Source organism: Tasmannia lanceolata, unplaced genomic scaffold (assembly GCF_043159265.1).
Source record: "Tasmannia lanceolata isolate RefF3 unplaced genomic scaffold, GAP_Taslan_0.1 ptg000006l, whole genome shotgun sequence".
In the NCBI taxonomy this organism is placed as follows: Eukaryota; Viridiplantae; Streptophyta; class Magnoliopsida; order Canellales; family Winteraceae; genus Tasmannia; species Tasmannia lanceolata.
In genome coordinates, this window is record NW_027518683.1 from 49447264 (window position 1) to 49469904 (window position 22641).

The following is a 22641-nucleotide window of genomic DNA, read 5'->3' on the forward strand; positions in this document are numbered from 1 at the left end:
CATTTTTTTTGTTATAATCACCCCAAGCTTGGTGAGTTTATGATTTTATCATCTTTTCAAACAAGAAAGAAATACTCAAAACAGAACTTTCTAAACATATTTTCTACTTCTTTGCATTTGTTTTAAATATATGACTGTAGCTTCATCAGCGAAAATATCCAAACATGCTGATGCTTGGGTCGTCAAATAATAGAAGAGATTAAATGGGTTTAAATATGGTTTAAGTTACAACCATATAAGGAAATTCAGATTATGATCTTCAGCAAACTAGAGAACTAGGATTCTTAACAGAAAATGTAAATGATGCTCAGAGAAGCACATTCAGGGTAAGATATCAAAGCCAATTCACTATTCATAAAGGTATAGTATCTTTGAAGCGCTTCTTTTCGCAAAATCTCTAAGTTGATTCTAGCATATCTGCCTGACAAATTGAAGATGGAATGGACCTTTCCTTCTTTTTAAATCTGATTAGTCGCCCAACCATAGAGCCTGGATTAGCACATGAATGTCAAAAGGCAATTCCAAGTTCTGCAATTCGAATTAATTAGCAGTAAGAATACGCATTAATTAAAAAAGAAAGAAAAAGGAAACCTTAATCCTGCTCAAGAAAAAGAAAAAATTCACCAACTTAAAACCTTTATAGACTCGATTCAAGAAAATAGGCAAAAGAGGTCCATCAAAAAGGTTTAATGATCTATGTAGTGCAAAGTCATACGTGAGCATGAATGGCAGGTAAACAGATCGATAAAGGTAACTTTAGAACCCTTTATTAGCACCCAAAACTATACGGAGAACCCTGGTCAAAATCACACTGCCATAAAATGTGCTACAACACAAGTATTAACATAATAGCAAAGACCAGTTTCAATAAAGGCAATTTTAGAACCGTTTTGTGTTTTGCTATGAAAATATTAGAACCCATTACTATAGGGAGAACGCTGGTCAAAAACAGACCGCCATATAATTGGTTATAACAAGGATTAACATAATGAACTAAGAACAGCTGACTCAATGATGCCATTTTCATTAGTCATGTTCTATTATTAACTCTTCTCACCAGCAACATCTGCATAATCCAGATCTCACTTAGCGGGTGTATCTTTACAAACATGAGCAGTATGGAACCACAAGTTAGTGCAAATGTCAAGTTCCTAAACAAGGCCAAAGAAAGAACTCGTGATGTTTTCTTGAATTCCTCCATAAAATTCGTGTGATTCCTCTAGGGTTGACTTAACAATATATAGTAAAGGACACTAGTTAGGAGGTTGACTCATAGTTACCGGATTCGCCATCCGCCCTCCGACCCGCGATCCGGGGTCGCACAATCCCAAACGTGGTTCGCTAGCGACCTGGATCGCCAAATATGACGCCGAACCGACCTGCGGGAGAGAAAGAGAGAGATGCATGGACTAAGGGAGAGATAGAGAGAGAGCTACAAATTTTATATTTTGGATTGGATTGGAACTAGAGCTTTCTTTTTGAAAAAAATATGTAGGGCATACATGAGGTTTTTTATTTTGTTTATTATATAGATGTAGTATGGACTATGCAAGGACATTCATATATTCCAACGGGAACTTCCTTCCATTACCGTTCTTTTGTTCTTCACTGTTCTGAGACCTATGATGGCAGAAGATGATCACCCTCCAAGGTCTCCTCCCTTGGCATTCCTATGTCCACTTCCGAAAAAGACACCAGCAGGTTCGACACGATGGAGGAGTTTCTTTGATATCTGGAAAGATTCTTGCTGCTAAGATAACTCCTCCTCAAGGCTAGTCGCATCTGAGAAGCCTTCTCTCCACCCCAGCCCATTAAGACCCGAATCCTCTGGGAAAATGACATCTTAATGAGAGGAGAGGGTGAGTTAACTCCCGACTTCACTGCAAAAAACTCGAGATCCTTTTGGGCCCACCAATCATTAATGGGCTCACCAAAACAATCGGGGAGAGCCCTATACCCAAGCTTGTACCTAGGCCCACTTCGCCTAACGCCTAACTGGTAATGCGGGTGCTTAAGAGGGAAGAAGAAGAAAAATAGAAATCAAGAACACAACAAGAGAAGAAGAAGAAAATGGGAGCAATGCTCAACCCAATTGATATTCCATCAATTACATAAGTTTATCAACATCCAAAATCCCCTCTAAAGATGGTTTCTAACTCTTTAAATAAAAGAAAACCAAAGCAAATTCGTTCAAGATCATCCACTAGCTAGCTTAGGGACTAACATAACATTAATTGCATTAGAACTCACTAACTTTGACTGTTTTGGGAACCCACAGACACAGTCCACCAAAACTGCCATAACTTTCTACCCTCTTATCCAATTTCCAAGCACAAATACTTGTTGGAAAGATCTCAAAGAGACCTACAACTTTGTAGTTTACCACTTCCCATAATTCTTCCATTTAGAAGCTCAAAAAGCAGGTTCAAAACGGGCCAGCAACATTAATGAGGGACTGCACCTTGGAACTCCACCAAAACCACCTAGGCATGACATGGCTGCCATGTTGGCACTGCATCATCATTTTCGGGTGAGAAAGAACTCGCCCACGAGTTCTCATCAAGCTCTCCATGATAAGTTGTCAAGTCTTAACATTGAAGTTGGGTGAGTATTAATATTTGGAGGGAGCTCAACCTTAAATGCACTATCCCCAATTTTCTTAAGCACTTGAAAAGGGGCATCCACACGATCTTGAAATTTGCTAAACTTCCTTGGTTCAAGAAAACTCGCCCTCGAACCTTGAAGTATCGAAGAATGATTATCAATTGAAACTTCCCAAGATCAAACTCCGCTTCATAATCTCCATGAAGAAGTGATGACTTGTCTAGATTTTGAACATGTTTGAATATATAAACATCAACTGTGAGCTTCAATGTAGGATCGAATAAAAATGGATCGATGTAATTGGATGAAAAAATCGATGTAATATTTTTCCATTCACCCATCACTTCAATATCCATCGGTTCACCTAATATGCAATCGGATCCAATTTCTTTGGTGATGAATTCATTGAATTGCCGTTGAAGTTCTTCGTACTCCTCGTTAGTTTCAACAACAAGTAGAGCATTGAATTTACCATTATCATTGGTCTCTTGATCAAATTCGTTCTTGGAAATAAAAAAGTTACTCTCATATCCTTTCTTGAACCATGTAATCCGATACTGCTTTGGATGTTGTTCGGTTTTGAGTTTGTGCTTGTTCACCATTTTATGAGATACGATGTTCTCAGAACTCCCACCATCAATCACAATGGAGCAAACATTGTCATGAGATTCGCATCGAGTCTTGAAAATATCGGAACTAAGCCAATCATCATCGGATTCAACCTTTGGTGTAGCAAGTGCTCTTTGGATCACCAAACTTTCTCCTTCTTCAGGTTCGATTTCTACATTTTGTATGCCATCTTCCTCATCATATATGGGTTGATTTGAATAGTCAATAAGATCCTCATCATATATGGGCTGATTTGAATCATCAACAAAATTATCATCATTTTCATCATCACCGAAGGCAACTACTTGCCTCTTTGGACAATCTTTGAAACGATGGCCAACTTGACCACACTTGAAACAAGCATTTGAATTGTTGGGACGATTGGGCTGATTTTCAACTTGATATATAGGGGCTGATTTTGTAGAATTTTTGTTGAAATATTCGGACCTTGACTTTGTACCTCCACCATGTGAAGATTTACCTTTAGAAGAAGGATAGAGACTATGAACATCCACATACTTTTTAGCACCACAACGAAAAAGCTTAGCCTCCACCTTCAAGGCTAGTTGATAAGCATCATTGACGCTCAATGATCGGTGCATTTCCACCTCATCACGAATGGAAAACTTCAAACCATCAACATACCTTGCCACAAGTTGATCTTCACCCTCTTGAATATCATTACGAGCCATGAGTTTGTAGAATTCTTCGGTGTAATCCAACACACTCTTGGATTCTTGGCGTAGGTTGTTGAATTGAGAAAAGATAATTTGGGAAAAATCCAACGGAAGAAATTTCTCCGTAAGCCTTGACTTCATTTTCTCCCAAGAAGAGATCTTACGCTTTCCTTTGTGGATTCTTATCTCTTGAACCTTATCCCACCATGTTGAAGCATAGCCACGAAGCCTTGTAGCCACAAGCTTCACACGTTGGCTTTCGGGTGTCTCCTTGTAATCAAAGAACTTCTCAATGGCACTAAGCCATTCAAGAAACTCTTTGGGTTGTAGACGACCATGGAACTCCGGCAAGTCAATCTTGACAGTGTCGAAATCACGATAGAACCTTCCCAGCCTAGCCTCTTCACGAGTATTGGCGAAGGGATTCATATCGGATTCATCACTAGAACCTCCACGACTTGATCTACCATGCTCACTACGAGCCTCTTGGAATTCAAGTCGCATGGTAAGTTGCTCAACTTGTCTTCGAAGTGCTTGAAGTTCATCATCTCTTTCATCTCTCAAATCTTCCATCATTTGGTTACCACGCCTTCCTCTACCTCTTCGTGCCGCCATGAAAATCAAATCGAAGTTAGCCCAAGAGAGTAACGTTGGCTCTGATACCAGATAATACGGGTGCTTAAGAGGGAAGAAGAAGAAAAATAGAAATCAAGAACACAACAAGAGAAGAAGAAGAAAATGGGAGCAATGCTCAACCCAATTGATATTCCATCAATTACATAAGTTTATCAACATCCAAAATCCCCTCTAAAGATGGTTTCTAACTCTTTAAATAAAAGAAAACCAAAGCAAATTCGTTCAAGATCATCCACTAGCTAGCTTAGGGACTAACATAACATTAATTGCATTGGAACTCACTAACTTTGACTGTTTTGGGAACCCACAGACACAGTCCACAAAAACTGCCATAACTTTCTACCCTCTTGTCCAATTTCCAAGCACAAATGCTTGTTGGAAAGATCTCAAAGAGACCTACAACTTTGTAGTTTACCACTTTCCATAATTCTTTCATTTAGAAGCTCAAAAAGCAGGTTCAAAATGGGCCATCAACATTAATGAGGGACTGCACCTTAGAACTCCACCAAAACCACCTAGGCATGACATGGCTGCCATGTTGGCACTACATCAACTGGCTTGATGATAAATGCCAAAAATATTGTTAAACGGCTGAGATACTTCTATACTGAGAAAGGGTGGAGATACCATTGCTTGACTCGCATGGACACCAGCTGTATTCCACCCACACACTGAAGAATACAGTACCGACACGTCACCTCTGGGCTGATAATGATTCTCCCGATGCACAACCTCCTTTACGGTTCCCCTCTGAGACACGCTCTCTTGCCTAGATGGTGCCGTGCCACTTGCTTGATGGAGGGAAAAAGAGGAGAAGTGCACGATAGCCTTTCAAAATCTGTGCTATCATGCGCCGCACCACTAAACTGCGTTTCTAACCCTTCCACTGCCGTACTTCTGGAGAGGGCTTCCATGTCCGACCGTGCCTGCCGGAAAAGGTTGGTTGTTTCCTCCATTTCGCATACCTCTGATAATGGCAGCGATGACAACATTTTGATAACACCACCCAATGAACAGTCTCCTCTAAGCAAACCGAAAGTTTAATTGTCTCCGAAGCTGTACCATTAATAATATTATCGCCTTCTCGTATCCACTCCCTTCATTGCATGATCTATCCGTTGCTAATACCCTCCGGATCCTGCATCCTATCTTTCGGAAGTTTTCAACTGACCAAGCATGCGAAGGGAGACCAACGATAGACCACCATGATTACTTAAATTTCTCAAAGAATTTGCCTTTCCAATCTTCTAAAAACTCAAAAGGGTTTCCCTCTGCAGATTGCCATAGGAGTTTACAATGACAGGAGTTGTGATCCGTAAGGGGGATAATTGAAAACTCCCTCTTTGTTATCTGATATACCTTCACTTCGCCCATTGACGGACTTAGTCTATGAAGCCAACTCTTAAGTGATTGAGAATCTACAAGAAATTCTTCCTTAATCTTTCCCCAGATACCATTCTTACCACCAAATTGAGGCTCTAACGATATGGATTCCATCCATACTTCCTCAGGAAATGGGGGAATACCAACGCTCTTATCCTTTAGAAGTTCAACATCACAATCCTCCATCTGATTTCCAATGTTCTCCGCTAAGTCTTCGTCAAATGGTGAATCTTCACACCTTGCCATTGTTGTGTTCTTTTCCTTCTACCCTTTGAAGCTCTCCACCAGAAAATTTAAAGGAAAATTATAGTCGAAACCCGACCACACTTTTCTGCACTTTAGACATTCCAGTCTTCTACGAAAGTTCACAAAGGCGCATTTAGCGCACCTCCAATCCCCCATCTTGTTCTCCTTTCTTCTTCTGGCCACCCTTTGCAAACGCTCTTCTTGTTTGCTTCTCTTAATCGTCCATACTCCCTGGTTTAGGATGTTTCTACTGGTTTCCTAATCAGTCGCACCTTTGCCCTCTTCTGTTCTTCGAATCCATTGAAGATTAGGGTTTCGCTTCCTACAATTTTCATCACCCGACCCTGAAGAGTGCATAAGATTCACGAACTTGTCCATGATTATCTAAATATCCTATGATTCCTTTGGGATGTCAAAAGCCTTATCTTGAATTGGACTATAGGAAGAAAGAATTATACGATTACTCTTTGCAAGATATCTCCATAAATTGGAATGAAATCATTGAGGATAGAAATCCAAGAGGAGAGAATAGTTGAGTGGCTTCCTCCACCTCCTCACGCCACTAAGTTAACTTTTGATTGTTTTTCTTGGGGAACCCAAGGCCAGGTGGTGAGGTGGTGTGGTTCCGAATGATTAAGGAGAAGTTATGATAGTGTTCTCTGAGCTCATTGGTGTTGCAGATTCAAATGGAGTTGAGGCTCATGCTCTCCTTGCAAGCCTTCAAATATTCAACAATGAGCTTCAAGGGAGTTTGCGGATGACATTACTTGGGAAAATTTTAGTAGTTAGACTTTGTGGCGATGAGATGATCCATGTAGACGAACCCAACTAGTGTCAGGATTAGACTTAGTCAATTTGAGCCTGGTAGATTCTTTCACCTTCTTCATGAAAATTTTCTAAAGGATTCATTAGCTGACCCCAACTAGTTTGGGACAAAGGCTTAGTTGAGTTGAGTTGAGTTAAGTAGACTTTGTGGCGATGAGAGCATGTCATTTATAGATACTTGACCTTTGTAGAGCGAACACTTTTTCATTTTTTGCTTGCTTCTAGGGATGCTAATGAGTCAACAAACTCTAGCCAAAAATAGTAAGGGATTTACTTTTTGTGGGACAATCTCTACTGCCTATGCAATTTTGTTTTTTTCTGCAATAAAATTTTGCATTGTTTCAAAAGAAAGAAAAAAGCAGAGTCTAATATCATAGATGTCGTTTGCATTAAAATGCAAAAAGGGAAAGAGATGTGATCTGAGATATATATCATACCCTTACCAGGTAAATTTTTTGAATAAATTAGATTTAGCTGTGAATAAATCAATTTAAACATCATCATCCAGAAATAAAATCAAACAGTAAAAAGGTGTACTTCCATCCCTACCAAAGAACAGAATGTGTGAATTCCTAATGGATATATAGAGGTAAAGCTGGAGAAGAGAAACAGGGAAAATAAATGGTTGGATATAAAGAAGTAAAGCTAGAAAAATGAAACAGGGAAAATAAATAGCTGATGAAGATCATGGCGTTAACTAGAAAAATAATATGAAGACATTTGAAATCCTAACTACCCCACAAATTCTTGAATAGTTATTCTCAATGATAGATGGAATAATAACTGAAACAGAAAGGCGTAGAGGTATTCTAGAATTCACATTTTATTTAGGGAAGTGATATTTACGCCCCTTTTCATCACCAGGGACACCTGGCGCCAGTGTATCAATGACTAAAGGGGGCTAATGTACTTGACGTCAGAATAATCCAGTGGCCTTGATTGCGACGTACACTGGCGCTGGGCGTCCCTGGTGATGAAAAGGGGCGTAAATATCACTTCCCTTTATTTATAGATAGACTAATCATAAATTGGACCCAATTTTGCAGTCTTGCACTGCAGTCTAGAACTGAAGATCAAGTACGCTGAATTTATTTATAAATAGACTAATAATAAATTGGACCCAATTTTGCAGTCCTGGGTATCTCCTGCCAGATTTACATATAAATGAAATTATCCAACAAATAACTGATACTATCATCCATTATACTAGATTCATTACCTGACTTCATGTAATTAAGGCCTCGCCAGTGTCCCTCGGATAGCTTCCTAGCACTCTCAAGAATGTTGCAAATTCCTGCCAACAGAATAAACCCTTTGAGGACTTTTGGTTAAATCCCTAACAGCAAAATCTTGCAATCATTTTCAAGAACCACACCTTCAAATGCCTGAGGGCATTCTGTGCATTTGAATCTGCCATTGATGCTTCAAAATCTACGTAGAAAATATAGTCAAAGTGCCTGCATAGATACATCAAATTACGCAAGATTGGAATAATCAAATTGCTAATGTATTTGACAGTCGGTTACCATTCTAAAAAAAAGTATTTGACAGTCATCAATTATTAAAAATCAACTCTAACTGCATTCAGGTCTATTGGTCTATGTCACAAATATCTCCGATAGTTTCAAAATATAGCGATTTTATCGCGATATTTTGATAAAAAGACAAAATGCTGATATAATCCCAAGAATTTAAACATATGGTGATATTTTCATTTATCGTGATAATATCATGATAATATCGCGATATTTTTACTATATTTTCATTTAATTTTATCTTTTTTTCCCGATATAAACCTGGAAAAATAAAAATAATAATATATCCCAAGATTTTCCTTGCCGAGAAATTTCCGAGAACGATACTTGTGTCATAGCTATCAGTAATATGCATCAAGAAAAAAAAACAAACTGAATGGTTTTGAGAAATCACTTTGAGCAGTCTCCATGTACACGTAATGGCTGTTTCCTCCGGGGACGGCTTTCAATCTGAGAAGGAAAGGATAAAAAGAGAAGAACATTAAAGGCCCACCCCAGATGACTATACCTTTAGAATAGTAATCTAACAGGGGAAAAAAACAAGTAGTTTTACAAGAGATAAAATGGGTAAAATGACAAGTGATGTGAGAATATGCCTTTGTAAGGTTTACTCCCCTCATAGCAAAAACAGCAAGCGCCTTGAAAAGGATGCCAGGGCCTTCCTCTAGGGAAAACACAATGCTTGTCTGCAGATGATGGAACGATATAATCATAAGCACACTGATTAATTACAAAGAGTTCAGATTTTAAACCTTAAGATTGAGCAAGGTTATATTAAGATTACAATGATGTGCTTTCTTTCTTAGCATTAGCAGGATCTCAATGAAAAATTTACCTTGAATGGCTTATCAATGCCTGGAATAATTGGTTCTCTTGCAAGCATTAAGAACCGAGTAACATTATCTGGATCATCCTAAACAAGGAATGACACCAGAAAATCTCAAAATTTTAAGAATACCACTCACAAAAAACTACACAACGAAATCATTAAATGCATTAAGAAATCATAGAAAAATAAACCTGAATATTTTGGGAAAGAATGTTTAACTCGTAGATCTCAGCAGCCCAAGAACTAGCAACAGCCCCGGTGTCTTGCAGTTTTTGGTCAGCAACAAACTACACAAAGCACACATTTCATGCATATTAAGACAACCCTGGATGCCAAACATAATATAACCTTCACAATAAAATTTTGCCAAGGAAACGGAAAAAGTACAATAATAGAGGGGTGTCCTGCGTTAAAGGTTCAGATTACTTGTATTTTATTTTTTTTGAATGGTAAGATGATTTCATTACTAAAACTTCTATTTTTTTCTATTTGAACAGTAAAAAGCCATTGAAATAGGTCATATAAGCCTCCAACCTCAACAGGACCAAATACCACTTTTACATGGAACCTATCTCCATTTACCTTTGCAGCAATTGCAGTATCATGTATGGCTTCTCTGACCACTCCTAACTTTGTTAATGTGTTCTCACACTGCGCAAGAGCCTGAAACATTGTTGGGCTTAGGAATATAATGTTGACAATGAAATAAGTCTTATTTCTCATAAAAAATATAAGGTCGAAGTGCAAACTCACTTGAGGATGGCTAAGCACCCTTCTCAGGTCTTCCACTTTCACACCATGATTAGCTAGTAAGCAATGATGGATTTCTAATTGTACTTCCCCAACAATATGCAATTTATGTCGAAGTAAAAGGTCGTAATTCCGATGGATGCTTCCCCCAAGAGAATTCTCAATGGGTAAAACTGCCCGGTCAACAATCCATCGTTCAGCGGCCTGCAGAAAAACTTTCAGTACTATGTCTAACAATTCATTGGGGTAAAACAGAACTTAGGAAAGTTGCAATGCTTCCATGTTTCTCACATAATTTAACAAATGACACACCCATGTTGAACATTGGTAAGCACAGCCTACACGTTCAAGTGACATTTAGACCAGCACCTGGACCAAGACTTTCAACAAGTAAAGGGATCCTTGCATTTAAAAACACTTCCCCAGTGACAGAGTTTCAGGCTTCGTGTAAACCACGCTGAACATTAATGACCTTGGGTCACCAAACCAGTAAATACCAAATAACACACCCCATTTGATCAAGCACAATTTAAACTTAGCTACCCTCAAAAATTAAAACTGTAACAATTTTCTGCAAAGGCCTCAAGGATATTACAACCACAAATAAGAACTTATGGTCTGTGTTCCATAACCTCAAATAATCATAAAAAAAACTGTATATATATACGAGGGGAAAATTGAGGTTCAAATCTCCGGTAAACACTGGTTTCTCCAACCATTCAAAAAGAAAAAGGAAATAGCAACATGGTAGCTCCACAACTAAGGCTAAGGAAAAAACCTGCAAAAAATACACACAGTCTCCATCTATGTTGCAAATAGAGAATTGAACAGACTGTGAAGGGAAAGTTAAAGTCATGATGGCATCTATTCTAAGGTTATGACAAATGGTTACTTAATTTCAATTGCTGCTGATGATTCATGTCAACAAGATGAGATATCCTTCGTGTTCCTCATGATATTCAAGTGTTTTGTAAGGCACATATGTCTTATTATGAAATATGAACATAAGTACTATTTCATTCAACTAATAAAACCAATTAAAATAAAATAAAATAAAAATGCATCATCTGAACGCCACTATGTTTTCATTCGACTAATAAAATCAATTAAAAACGCATAGTTACCATTCAAAACAATAAAATAAAACAAAATGCAACATTTGAACATCGTTATTGTTTTGTTCGACTAATAAAACAATTATTCCAATAAAAAACTAATAAAACCAATTAAAAACACATAGTTACCATTCAAAAAACTATGCATATTCACTGTACTAATAAACTATCTATCAATTTCAAGCATGTTCTATGTATGAGAAACATGCAATCTACATGAAAGTGAGAGATGTGGAAGAAAGATAAGTATTGAAACTACAGAAAAGAGGGCTCACATCAAAAGCATCCTCGAACTGTGCACATGAGACTGCTTCGCAATTCGGGTAGGCTCTCTCTGCTGCAAATTGACTGTATGCACCATCAACACCCTAAAAGTCCACAAATCAAAACCCAGAAAAGGAAAAAAAACATAAATTTGGTGGCGTTTGGATACAAAGATTTTATAATCCTGGATTTTGCATGCTAAAACATCAATTTTATAAGCCAAAACCTGGATTTTATAAGTTAAAACCTAGATTGTACATTTTCATTAATGTAAAATCCACGTTTTAGCTTACAAAATCCAGGTTTTAGCTTGTAAGATAAAGGATTTTACCATCCTTGATTATAAAATCCATGCATCCAACAGACCACAAAAAGATAAATAAACTAATATAGTAACATTCAAATCCAAATTCAAATGTTTATACAAGAAAAATACACCTCTCTTCCAATAATCCCTTGTAAGATCCAGGATTTTACCATCCTTGATTATAAAATCCATGCATCCAACAGGCCACAAAAAGATAAATAAACTAATATAGTAACATTCAAATCCAAATTCAAATGTGTATACAAGAAAAATACACCTCTCTTCCAATAATCCAAACCTGATAAGCGACTCGGAGACGCGGTCCATGACCATTCAAATTCGACAAATTGGTGGAAGATAAAGGCCCTGAAAAGAAACCCCCAAACACAAATATAAACAAAATTCATAAAAGTTTCAACAAACTATAAAAAAATTAAAAAAAACATGGCGCTTTACATACTTGGAAGGGCTTGAGAATCTTTGGAGGCTATTTCAGAAGATGGGTACTCTTCAGAAATCCTCTGCAAATCTACAGCTTGAATATTCTTCTTTTTCCCATTAAGGGTATCGTCTCCGTGAATACAAGCCAATATAGAGGGTTTTTTAAGCCATTTAAGAGAGGCTTTTGAAGGGTTTTTTGTGGGTTTTCTTCCTATGGGATCTCTCGAATAGATATCCGAGATGGGTCCGGAGAAAGGCATCGTTGCAGATCGAGATAAGGTGGATGTCATTAGAGTTCAAGAGAAGGGGGCTTTGGCCTGTGTTTATTTTGAAAAAACAAGGTGTTTTTTCAGACTCGGAAAATTTTTCAAGAGTAATTCAGATTTAGAGATTTTGGTGAGTTGGGAATCCTTACTATTCTAAAAGCCTATACCTTGAAATTTCGTCAACCAACTTTCCCCCAAATGCCATGTATGTCCCACTTTATATTTTCGTTAAACTTACTCCCGTGTCCTCTTTCTTTATGGCTTTTACGACATTTTCGCTAATGCTTTGCCCTCGAGAATAAGTCCAAAAACCCAAGCACATGTCGCTCATTTTTAATGCGTTGCTCTCCACTTGGCTACATGTATCTTCCAATCCCGCCAAGTGTCTGCTATTTCAAAGCGTTTTGGGCGGCTGCTTTCCTTCTTTGGGAATCATCCCGTTTCACCGCGAGGGTTTTTCTGGTTAAAAAGCTCATATCCCCCTCCCGTTTTCTCTTCTCTAACGGGTCCCGCGATTTTTACAGTCATCTTCCACTCTCAGTTCTCCCCCCTCACAGGTTGGGCGATTTATCCAGGTGCTCTCTCTCTCTCTCAATATCTCTCTCTTACTTTCTCTCAATCTCTCTCTCTCAATCTTTCTGTCTTTCTCAATCTCTTATCTTTTTCTCTCTTTTTTTCTGTGATTATATATTATTGTAGGTGTGTTGGTTATTTAAATCCAGTTTCAGGATTTTCAAAATCCGTTTCCGAATTACCTTTGAGCTTATTTTCATTTCAAGTGATCCCATATTTCATTGCTCTTTCACTTAATTAAATTTAAGATGCTCATTTTCATGTTGTCATTACTCTCGAGAAATATTGTTTGTTTGTTTTTCTTATTAGTCTTGTTTTGTTTTATTTTCTCTCTTTTTTTCATTTTCAAAGTTTTACCATGCTCATGGTTTGTCCCTTTTAAAACATGTTAGGCTTATTGTTTTTAGATAGTTAAAAATTTAGTCATGCTTTCCTCCTCCACACCAACTGTTTGAGGAAATGCTACATGCACAATACTTATTAAAATCAAAAGGGAAAAACTTCCATTCTTATTTTTTTGGACACAAACTGTTTGAGGAAATGCCTCATGCACAGTACTTATTACAATGAAAAGGGGAAGACTTACATTCTCATTTTTGTAATTTGTATATGCTTTGAATTAATTCAACATCGAACTTTTAAGGCATCTTTGATTTTTTTTTATTCCTACCTGATGCTTGTTGTCAATGTTGAAATTACTGTTTTTGCTTCTCTTAATGGTAATATATTATTTTTTGTCATCTGATTGGATACTGGAAGTCCATTGCATAAGCAGGTACATACAGTGACAAAAAAATTTATTACTTCGATGGGAGTTTCATACCACAGAATTGTTGCTCTAATAAACATTTATCTTATGGTATATGGGATATTCGGCTATCAAGTATGGTTTCTCGTTTCTTGGGTATAGATTGTTGACTCTCCTCATGTATTGGTATGAGCTTATTTTTTTCCTATTCCCTTTCCTTTTACATTTGGTTTTATGGGTTCTTGTTACTTCTTTTTATTGCTGATTTTGTTATGTTTGGCTCTTATCAATTTAATTTTTTTTTACCTCCATCTCCCTAGACAGGTTGCTATTAAGATGATGTGGGTTGGGTTTTCGGGCTTCCCTTACTAAGTTTATTTCTCTTACGGGAATTTTCTGGTGGTCGGTGTTTTTTCTTCTCTTCATCTGAATTTTCTTTTTATGTTGGGTTTCAGATTTGCTGTGGAGGGATTTTCGCTTGAGCTTTTTATTAGACTTTAATTTTAGTGATATACTTCTACTGCTAGAAAAGGGATTTTTTCTTTATCTATCTCGAAGGCTATGGCAGAAACACGATGGCAAAACTGAGTTCTCAACGGCGTTGCTTTCGGATTTTGTTATCTTCTTTTATTGTGCTCAAAATAAGAAAATGGGGTAAAGGACGGTATTGATTTGATATTCCGATTTCCGTGAAGATTTTCATTTTCTGTGAGCTCCATTCTTTTTCTTGTCATTTTGCTTCTAAGGCAATAGCCATCTTTATATATTTAATATAAATTATTTTTTTTTACTTTGCTTTGATACTTGTTAATTTCTCTTTTTCGTGAATTCTTTTCCTTTCTTTCATTTTTTCCCTATTAAAGCGGGCTTTTCTTAGGCTTTATACTATTGTTTTTGTTTTATTTTTTCCTTGAATATCGGCGTGACTTTGTTTTTGGGGTATTTTCCAATATCTTTTCTCTTTATATGTGGCCCATCTTTTGGGTTTGCTATTACATGTGAATTTTTAATATCAAGAAGTTTTGAACCCAGGACCTTTGCTGCCAAGCCTGCCATGTACGCATATGCCATATTCAACTCAGGCCATTTAGCTTTGAAACCCACTGCAGCGGTGTTAGGTGTAAAATTGGTATATCCGGTATCGACCATCAAAACCATTCTCCACTACATCATAAACTCTTGGGCATGAACCATGAGGCACTACTCCTATCGATTTTTAAATTTTAATTTTTCAACTGAGCTATGAATTTTATACTATTTTACTTCATTTGTCCCGAATTGAAATGCTTCTCTCTTTCTCGCTCATATGTCTCTAAAAGCTGGTGTCGGTAGACTTGAATTGGCCGATTCTTGATTCAATTTTGTAACTTATCTATCATTTAGTTACATGGTTTTTTTTTTTTTTTTTTTTTGTGGCAGAAGAACAATTTTGGTAGAATTCTTTTCAATCTTTTCCTTTACCGCACTTGATAGTGAAGGTGGAGTTCTCTCTGCTTAATAATAAAACAATGGGGCGAAAAGTGAGGAAAAACTTCAAAAAAATTATTTTTTCACAGGGAAAACTTTACAATAATTTCCTATTTTTTTTCATTATTTCGGTATATATGGAAAAATAACTTCAACCGGCGTGGTTCAATTTGTATTCTGAGAAACCCTTGATATCCCTTCAAATAAGCCATAACCAATTAACCATATCATTTCCCTCTAAATCATTGAAAGGAAAAAAAATTTACACAAAATTCGGCAAATAGAATTGAGAAGAGAGTTCTTATATGTTTTATGAGTACTGACTTTACCTTATCTAAATGGGAAAGAAAATTTCGAACCCTTTGTTTTGGTATGTCTTTATTTGTCTTGGAGACTACATTTTCTAACAGATTATCTACTAATACACACACAGGCATGCTCAGATAGTAGTTGAATGTGACGAGATGTGCAACTGCTTGAATGTTTAAAACAGTTCCTTGTATGAACTCCATGCAATAGAAGTTTCTTTTAGATTGCAATTACAATCACATTGACTACTGGACGTTAGTTTCACAAACATCTTTGTTTATGTGCAAATTGTTCAATTATTATTGGATTAGCTAACAAACATCCACATAGTGGTCTGTTTGAAATTTTCATGTTGTTACTATAATTTTAATATATTTTCTGCTATGAAAAAATAAAATAATGTTACATAAATATGCTATTGCTCTATTCCCTATGCCAATTTTCCTGTTCATTTGATTCATTTCCTTCTCATGGAAAAAACCCACCATTCTCTGTTTTCTTATTTCTTTCAAATATTTTAATAGTAAATTTATGATTTAGATTTGTTCACTTTACTAATTTATTTGTTGAAATATTGATTTTTCTATTTTATTGTAGGTGTTCTTTTTTAAATTGACTTGATGGGACTTGACGGAGATAGGTGTCTGCTTTTTTTTCCTGGTAATATATGCTCTTAATGGATTTTATTAGCAGTTCTGATCAATATTTGTTCGGTTTAAATTAAATGTATAATTCAGTTTTCTTAACCGGATAATTAGGTTTGGTGTAGGCTTGACTGATCATGTTGATTATCAAAGGACACACTTGCCTCTCTGAAATCGGTCTACTGACATTTATATTCCTTTAGAACGTCATGAATAATAATACCAACATCTTATTTTAATCATTCAAGTAAAATTTTGATCTATTATAATTTTGCCTCTAAATATTAAGATAAAGTGTATTTTTTAGATTTCTTTATCTAAATCAAGAGAATGTGTTTTAAACAACCAAGCATGATCTTATGTTTGTTCCCTTTTTGTTAATTAAAGAGGGTACTCTATTTAGATTGTTTAGATTTTCTTCTTGGTTATTGTTGTGGTGTCAATAACAACAATAGATCAAAAAGAAGATATCATCAGACTTGGTTATTATTTTCGTATCATCAGAACCTTCTTGGTTATTGATTTGACTTTGACGATGCCCGAAAGATTTAAGGTGTTTGATCTTTTTTTGTTTATTTTCGTATCATCAGAACCTTGTAGATATCTTCTTTATGCATAAGATGCATGTACATCTCACATCCAAAAGCTTGAAAGTTATGGTGCCTACCATATTCTTCAAGAAAAAATACTGGCAACAAAAGTATGATTTGCTGAAGTTGTTTGATGATGTAGGCAATTTATCTAGCAGGCATTCCAACATATGGGCCTCATACTGAAAATCGCTTCCAACTACTACGCTAATCCTCCTCAATTACAAGAGGAAGCAGAGCACTTCGACGGTTGATCTGCTTTGGGTTTAGTCGGTTTTGGAAATAGGAAATTGATTTGGTGACTTCTTTTGCGATTTTCAGCGGTAATGGATGATATATATATATATATATATATATATATATATATATATATATATATATATATATATATATATATATGAGGAATATTGCCGCTTCTGGGCTTGATACAAGAAATATCTCATCTTTGTTGGATGCCTATTTTTATTTCTAGAATCTTTCATTTCTTTTTCCTTTTTTCCCCTCCTAGAGTATCCTTCTTGAAATAAAAAAGTTTCGGGTAGGTCCTGAAGGTGCTGAGATTTTTTACTTACACTTTATTTTGAAGAGCATTTCCATGGAGCATTGAGGAGAACCCGGATTTTGGTACATGACTAAGGTTCCCTTCCTCTGCCTAAACATTATTCTATAATTTGTTAAACATTTCTTGGATGAAATTTCATGAAAAAAATTCTGACAAAAAGGTTTAAATGCAAATTGCTTTAATTTACACATGTTAGGTTTTGTTTCGTTTAATGATGATGTATTGAATAGAACTGTACTGTTGAGCTAAATTTTACTGTTGTGTTGTTTCCATCATTGGTACACTTAATTTCCATTAGATTCCGGGTAGAAAATTTTCTGTTTCCGAGCTTCTTTGTGCACCAGTTCAAAATGGACATTCTTTTGCAAGTTTCCCACTAATTATTATTTTCATTTTTTTATTGGCTATATTGAAGATGATGCATTAGAAAAATTGAGCCATTTTCGATCCGGACTTGAGATGAAAGCTACCAGAGTCGTGATCTTGAAAAAGCATTTTAATGTTTTAATTTTAGAACGATTTATATATTACAGTTTTGAGTATTATTTTGGCTGGGAATATCTGCTTGCTGATAGTTTTACCCATATCATATTTGTAGGCATTCCAGCAAGTAGCAAAGCATCTATATAATGTAAATGTCCAACCATCAACTTTGCTACCCAACCCAATTGGCATCTTTATGCTGCATTTGCATGTAATTTTCACAAGATTCCTGTCATTGCCAAGACCATGAAACTCTTTGAACAAAGTCGGATGGATGACTTTACTTGTTCCTACTTTCTAGAGCTCTTGAAGAACTACAACTGCTTGTTTGTGGATATTCATCATGGGTTATTGAGACAACTTGCTTGAAGCTGGTTTGAAATTTGGAAAGCAGGTTGTGTGTGCTTTTTTATTAATTTATGAGAACTAATAATAGTCGCTATGTGCAGGATAAGTTCTTCTAGCCGAGTGTGTACAACAAATTGCAATTTGTTTTTTTAGCAGTTTGGCTTAATATGTATTTCTTGGATCTCATGTTTTATTAGACTAATGGCTATGTAAAAATATATGTGATGTACCCAGATGATTATGAGCAGTACATTGGTTTGTTTCTTTAGCAGTTTGACTTAAATAGATATTTCTTGTTTCTCATGTTTTGCATGTACAAATAGTATATCTCACATTTTAAGCTTCTACGCAGACTAACGGAAGAATTGCGTTACTCTTTGGTGGTGGTGTCATTCCAGTTCTCTGTTGTAGTGAAAGTGCTTGTGATCCGTTTTGATGTCCCAACATGGTACCTACTATATGATTAGAGACAAAAACTATTGATGATTATAAGTTTCTATTGGAATCACGGATATGAATTAATAATTGTATGCTCTCTTTATTAGCGTCCTCTAATATGGGCCTCTAATATGGATTATGACTTTTTAAGGTCACAGAGATTGCTGGAGGACCGTGCAATTGGAACTGAGAACAACAAGATTGCATTGCACTTTGACAAGGTTTTATAGCCTAATTTGTGATTGTTGCAACCACATCTTATAAATGTAGTCATCACCTAAAATGTTTACATACCTACCCGTGGGGGAAGATGGAAGCTTTTAGTTGTAAAATAAACATGTATTTTGTTGTTATATGTTGTTAACATACTGTAGTTCCACGTGCAACGCACGTGCACTTTTACTAGTCTAATAAAAACCGAAGAACATGCATGACTAAAGGGTGTCAATTTTGGCTCGGGCTCGGAAGCTCGCTCGCCAGGCTCGTTAAGCTTAACGAGCCGAGCCCGATTTAGGCCTGGCTCGGCTCGGCTCGTTAAGGCTCGTGAAGAATTTAATATATTTAAATATATATATTATATATTAATATATACACTAAAAGGTTGTCCAGAGAGTGAAAGAGGGAGGCAAAATATATGTCACTTCATTTTTGGAACCCCATTTGTTACTTGGACCACCCCCCATAGTGTAAAAAAAGTAGTCAAATTACACTAGATAGGGCTGTCCAGGGAAGATGAGGGATGTGAACTTAATATAACCCGAGCTTAGTAAGGCTCGCGAGCCTGATCGAGCCTGACCGAGCCGAGCCTGGCTGAGCTCGGCTCTGCTAGTTTACACCAGCATGAGAAAGGCGAAAAATCCGATTTCATAGCATTAAGAAATCGAAGATAACCTTGAATGGACTTTCTTTCCGTATTTAACTACCTGGCAAGGATTCAAAGACGGAAACTCTCTCTCTCTCTCTCTCTCTCTCTCTCTCTCTCTCTCTCTCTCTCTCTCTCTCTCTCTCTCTCTCTCTCTCTCTCTCTCAATTCAATTTTGCAACCCCCATGAATAGCCTGAGTGAGCCTACGATGTTAGACCTCATAATAATAGGGTGCAAGTTTGGCCCTGTCAACCCTGACCCGCCTAAGCCGAACAGGGTCTGGGCTGGATTTTCCAGCCTGATGGCAGGTCAGGGGTTCATTTTTTAGGCCCTGACTCAGGGTCGGGTTCTGGGTTAATGCCTCGGTTAGCATGACCCGTTCCGACCCTAAGTTTTCTATTATAGAATTGAACCATCTGTGCATGTTTCTTTTGCTAATGTTTTCTATCATCTTGGATTGATGTTTCTTTAGATTATTATTGTGGTTGCTTTATTTTTTGCACTCTTAAAAGATATTTTCATTAGGGTCAATCAGGGCCAGTCCGGCCCTGCTCAGTCAGGACGGGCCAGGGCTGCGCTTAGCCTTGTAGGGCGGGCAATGGGTTGAGGTTTTTCGGCCCTGACTGAGGATCAGCGGGTCAGGGCCGAGATAATGGGATCTAGGGTTGGGCTAGGGTTTCGAAAAACCCGACCCTGTTGCAGCCCTACCTCATATTATATAAGGTTGAGCCCACCATTTTATACCATGTTTTTATGTGGTCGGGCCCACAATATCCAACCAAACCCATGCATATGGTGTGGCCCACCAGCATGTTTTCATGTGTGTGTCCACCCAACTCTACTCAATCCCGCAGATTTGGGTGGGGCCCACCATTATACCTCTTAATTTGATGGGGGTGGGCCCACTATCTCCACACGAGCCCATGCATTGGGCGAGAAAGGAAGTGGTTCTCTAAGAAGCAGATTCATTGTAATAAATGGGGCATGCCCTTTAAGACATAGTGGCTCCCACCTTTGATGATCTCAACCTTTCATTTAATATATATTTGGATCTCTAACAGCCAGCCCAAAAATCAAGTGATTCTCTAAGAAGCAGATTCATTGTAATACAATGGGGCATGCCCTTTAAGACATAGTGGGTCCCACCTTTGATGATCTCAACCGTTCATTTAATATATATTTGGATCTCTAACTGCCCGCCCAAAAATCATGTCAATCATGATGGTGATTTGCAGGCAATGGGGGAGCCCTTTCACCTCTTTTTCCCTAAACAGAGGAATTCTAGAGTGAAGGGAGCCCTTGCAAAAAAGAGGTGAAAGGGCTCCCCCATTGCCTGCAAATCACCATCATTTCACCTCTTTTTTGCAAGGGCTCCCTTCAGTTTAGACTTCCTCCCCTAAACAATTTATTATTTTCCTCTAATGGTGGAAACAAAAACAGTTTTTCAAGATAATAGTTTTTCGTAAGGACATGGTTTCGAACATTCGGAGGCATACATTTTTACACAAAATATATTACAGGGTTGGAATCATCGTATGGATAAAAAAGGTTGAGTTCGGCAACCACTTTTAGAATGGAGAAATTATATGGTGCCCAATCGTCAAGTACCGTGGTGGGGGATACCGCCCCTGATATTTGATCCAACAGCAGCCTCTTAAACCGTATAAAAAACTCTTTAAAATGACTCGTGTAATAGGTTTTTCTTGTTATAAGATCTAAAATAGCAAAAAAATGCACTTTGTTACAAGTAAAAAGAATGTATTTTTCGCACCTACAAAATAGCTAGAAACCTATTTTATGATGGTTGTCAAACACTCCCTTAGTTGTTAGGTTTCTTAAATGCGATTATGGGGAGCGACTATGTGTCATGGTTTTAAATTTCGACCGAAATCTGAAATTACGGACTGAAATTTAGGATTTCGGTTAACCCCAAAACCGAAATTTGGAATACCCGAAATGGTACCAGATTTCGGAGGAAATTTCATTTTTTTTTTTTTGCAAAATTTCGTCCGAAATTTAAGGAAATTCAACCCAAAAATCTCAATTTTTTAATTTTACAATATTTTCCCGTAATTTCAAAAATTTCGGCCGAAGTTTGGTATTAAATAAAATATTAGTTTTTAATGCTGTCGAATTTCGGCCGAAATTTTGATTTTGGTGAGGGCCGAAACGCATACTGAAAAGTAAAACCATGCTATTTGTCGCTTCCAATAATTCATTTAGAGAAAAGAGTTTCTACACACTAGTTTAGATAAGTTATCTACACACTAGCTTAAAATAAAGTGGGGGCCACATTGTTTGGGTGATCAAGCATTCAATTGATTGGCCCTCACATGGATAGGGTGTTGGGACCGTCTTGCAATCATTTGCCACGTGTTCCTCCATTCCGCATTCGAAGCATTTTCGTGTCCCCACGTAACAAACACCTCCATGTCTCTTTCCACATTTTGAGCAGTGTTGCTGGTTTCCTACTTCCTTGACATCAGGTCTCTTTATTCCAGATCCTCTTGGTTGGCTTTCATTCTTCCTCTTTACGCCGCTCAACTTGTTTTTGGACTGCTGAAAGTCCAAATATTCAATTTTCACTTTCAAAGCACATCTCACCACTACTTCGTAGCTTTGAAAGTCCAAGTTGTTAATGCCCACCTAACACTAGGCATTAATCCGTATTGGAGTTTATCCACCTTACTTTGAACGTCAGTCACTAGGTGGGTTGCATATTGAGCCAGTCTTGTAAATTTTGCTTCATATTGAGAGACTATCTCTCCCTCTTCTTGCTTTAATGAAATAAATTCTCTCACCAGCTGAGCTTTTAGTGGTTGTGGGAAGAATTTTTCGAGAAAGATTCTTTTGAATTCATTCCAACACATTACATTCATTTCTTCTTCGGTTTTGGTATTTCGAATTAAATTTCACCATTGATCCGCGTCACCGTCCAATCTATACGTCGCCAATCTTACACGTTGTTGGCTGGTGTAGTCGATCACCGAAAAGATCTTTTCGATGGAGTGAATCCATCTTTCAGCTTCTAAGGGGTCTGTAGTTCCCGAGAAGGCAGCAAGATGTTGCCTCATAAACTGTTCCAGTATACCTCCTTCATTTTAAAGTGGTGGAGATGGGGCTCTTTG

At 37.2% G+C, this 22641-nt stretch overlaps 1 protein-coding gene and 1 long non-coding RNA gene across 6 annotated transcripts; one reads left to right on the top strand and one right to left on the bottom strand.

Moving 5' to 3' along the window:
- Nucleotides 1-72: 72 nt before the first annotated feature.
- On the bottom strand, nucleotides 73-12644 carry LOC143880448 (arogenate dehydratase 2-like). 3 transcript variants are annotated; one of them, XM_077383466.1, is made up of 12 exons: nucleotides 12241-12644; nucleotides 12079-12146; nucleotides 11485-11577; nucleotides 10098-10298; nucleotides 9927-10007; nucleotides 9536-9631; nucleotides 9351-9428; nucleotides 9112-9201; nucleotides 8910-8965; nucleotides 8356-8437; nucleotides 8200-8274; nucleotides 73-528 (listed from the first exon to the last, which is right to left on the bottom strand). In XM_077383466.1, exons 1-11 carry the CDS (start codon nucleotides 12509-12511, stop codon nucleotides 8206-8208), a joined length of 1185 nt encoding a protein of 394 aa, XP_077239581.1. In that variant the 5' UTR covers nucleotides 12512-12644; the 3' UTR covers nucleotides 73-528; nucleotides 8200-8205. The 3 variants fall into 3 exon arrangements, with proteins under 3 accessions (XP_077239581.1, XP_077239582.1, XP_077239583.1); XM_077383467.1 differs by having other exon boundaries at nucleotides 73-489; nucleotides 12241-12643; XM_077383468.1 differs by lacking the exon at nucleotides 73-528 and adding an exon at nucleotides 1291-1379.
- A 113-nt stretch (nucleotides 12645-12757) lies between these two features.
- Nucleotides 12758-19013, top strand: LOC143880451 (uncharacterized). 3 transcript variants are annotated; one of them, XR_013251704.1, is made up of 5 exons: nucleotides 12758-13062; nucleotides 16182-16244; nucleotides 17979-18257; nucleotides 18564-18659; nucleotides 18801-19013. It is a non-coding gene; the product is annotated as an uncharacterized LOC143880451 (long non-coding RNA). The 3 variants fall into 3 exon arrangements; XR_013251703.1 differs by having other exon boundaries at nucleotides 12763-13062; nucleotides 18564-19013; XR_013251702.1 differs by lacking the exons at nucleotides 18564-18659; nucleotides 18801-19013 and having other exon boundaries at nucleotides 12773-13062; nucleotides 17979-18514.
- Nucleotides 19014-22641: the final 3628 nt, after the last annotated feature.

Excerpts from the sequence above, each read along its gene's own strand:
- LOC143880448 (XM_077383466.1), bottom strand. The coding sequence starts at position 12,511 with ATGACATCCACCTTATCTCGATCTGCAACGATGCCTTTCTCCGGACCC. Across the intron at positions 10,299-11,484 it reads AGTTCGAGGATGCTTTTGAT|GCCGCTGAACGATGGATTGT; the intron begins GTGAGCCCTCTT and ends GTTTTTCTGCAG. Across the intron at positions 9,632-9,926 it reads ATACTGCAATTGCTGCAAAG|TTTGTTGCTGACCAAAAACT; the intron begins GTAAATGGAGAT and ends TGCTTTGTGTAG.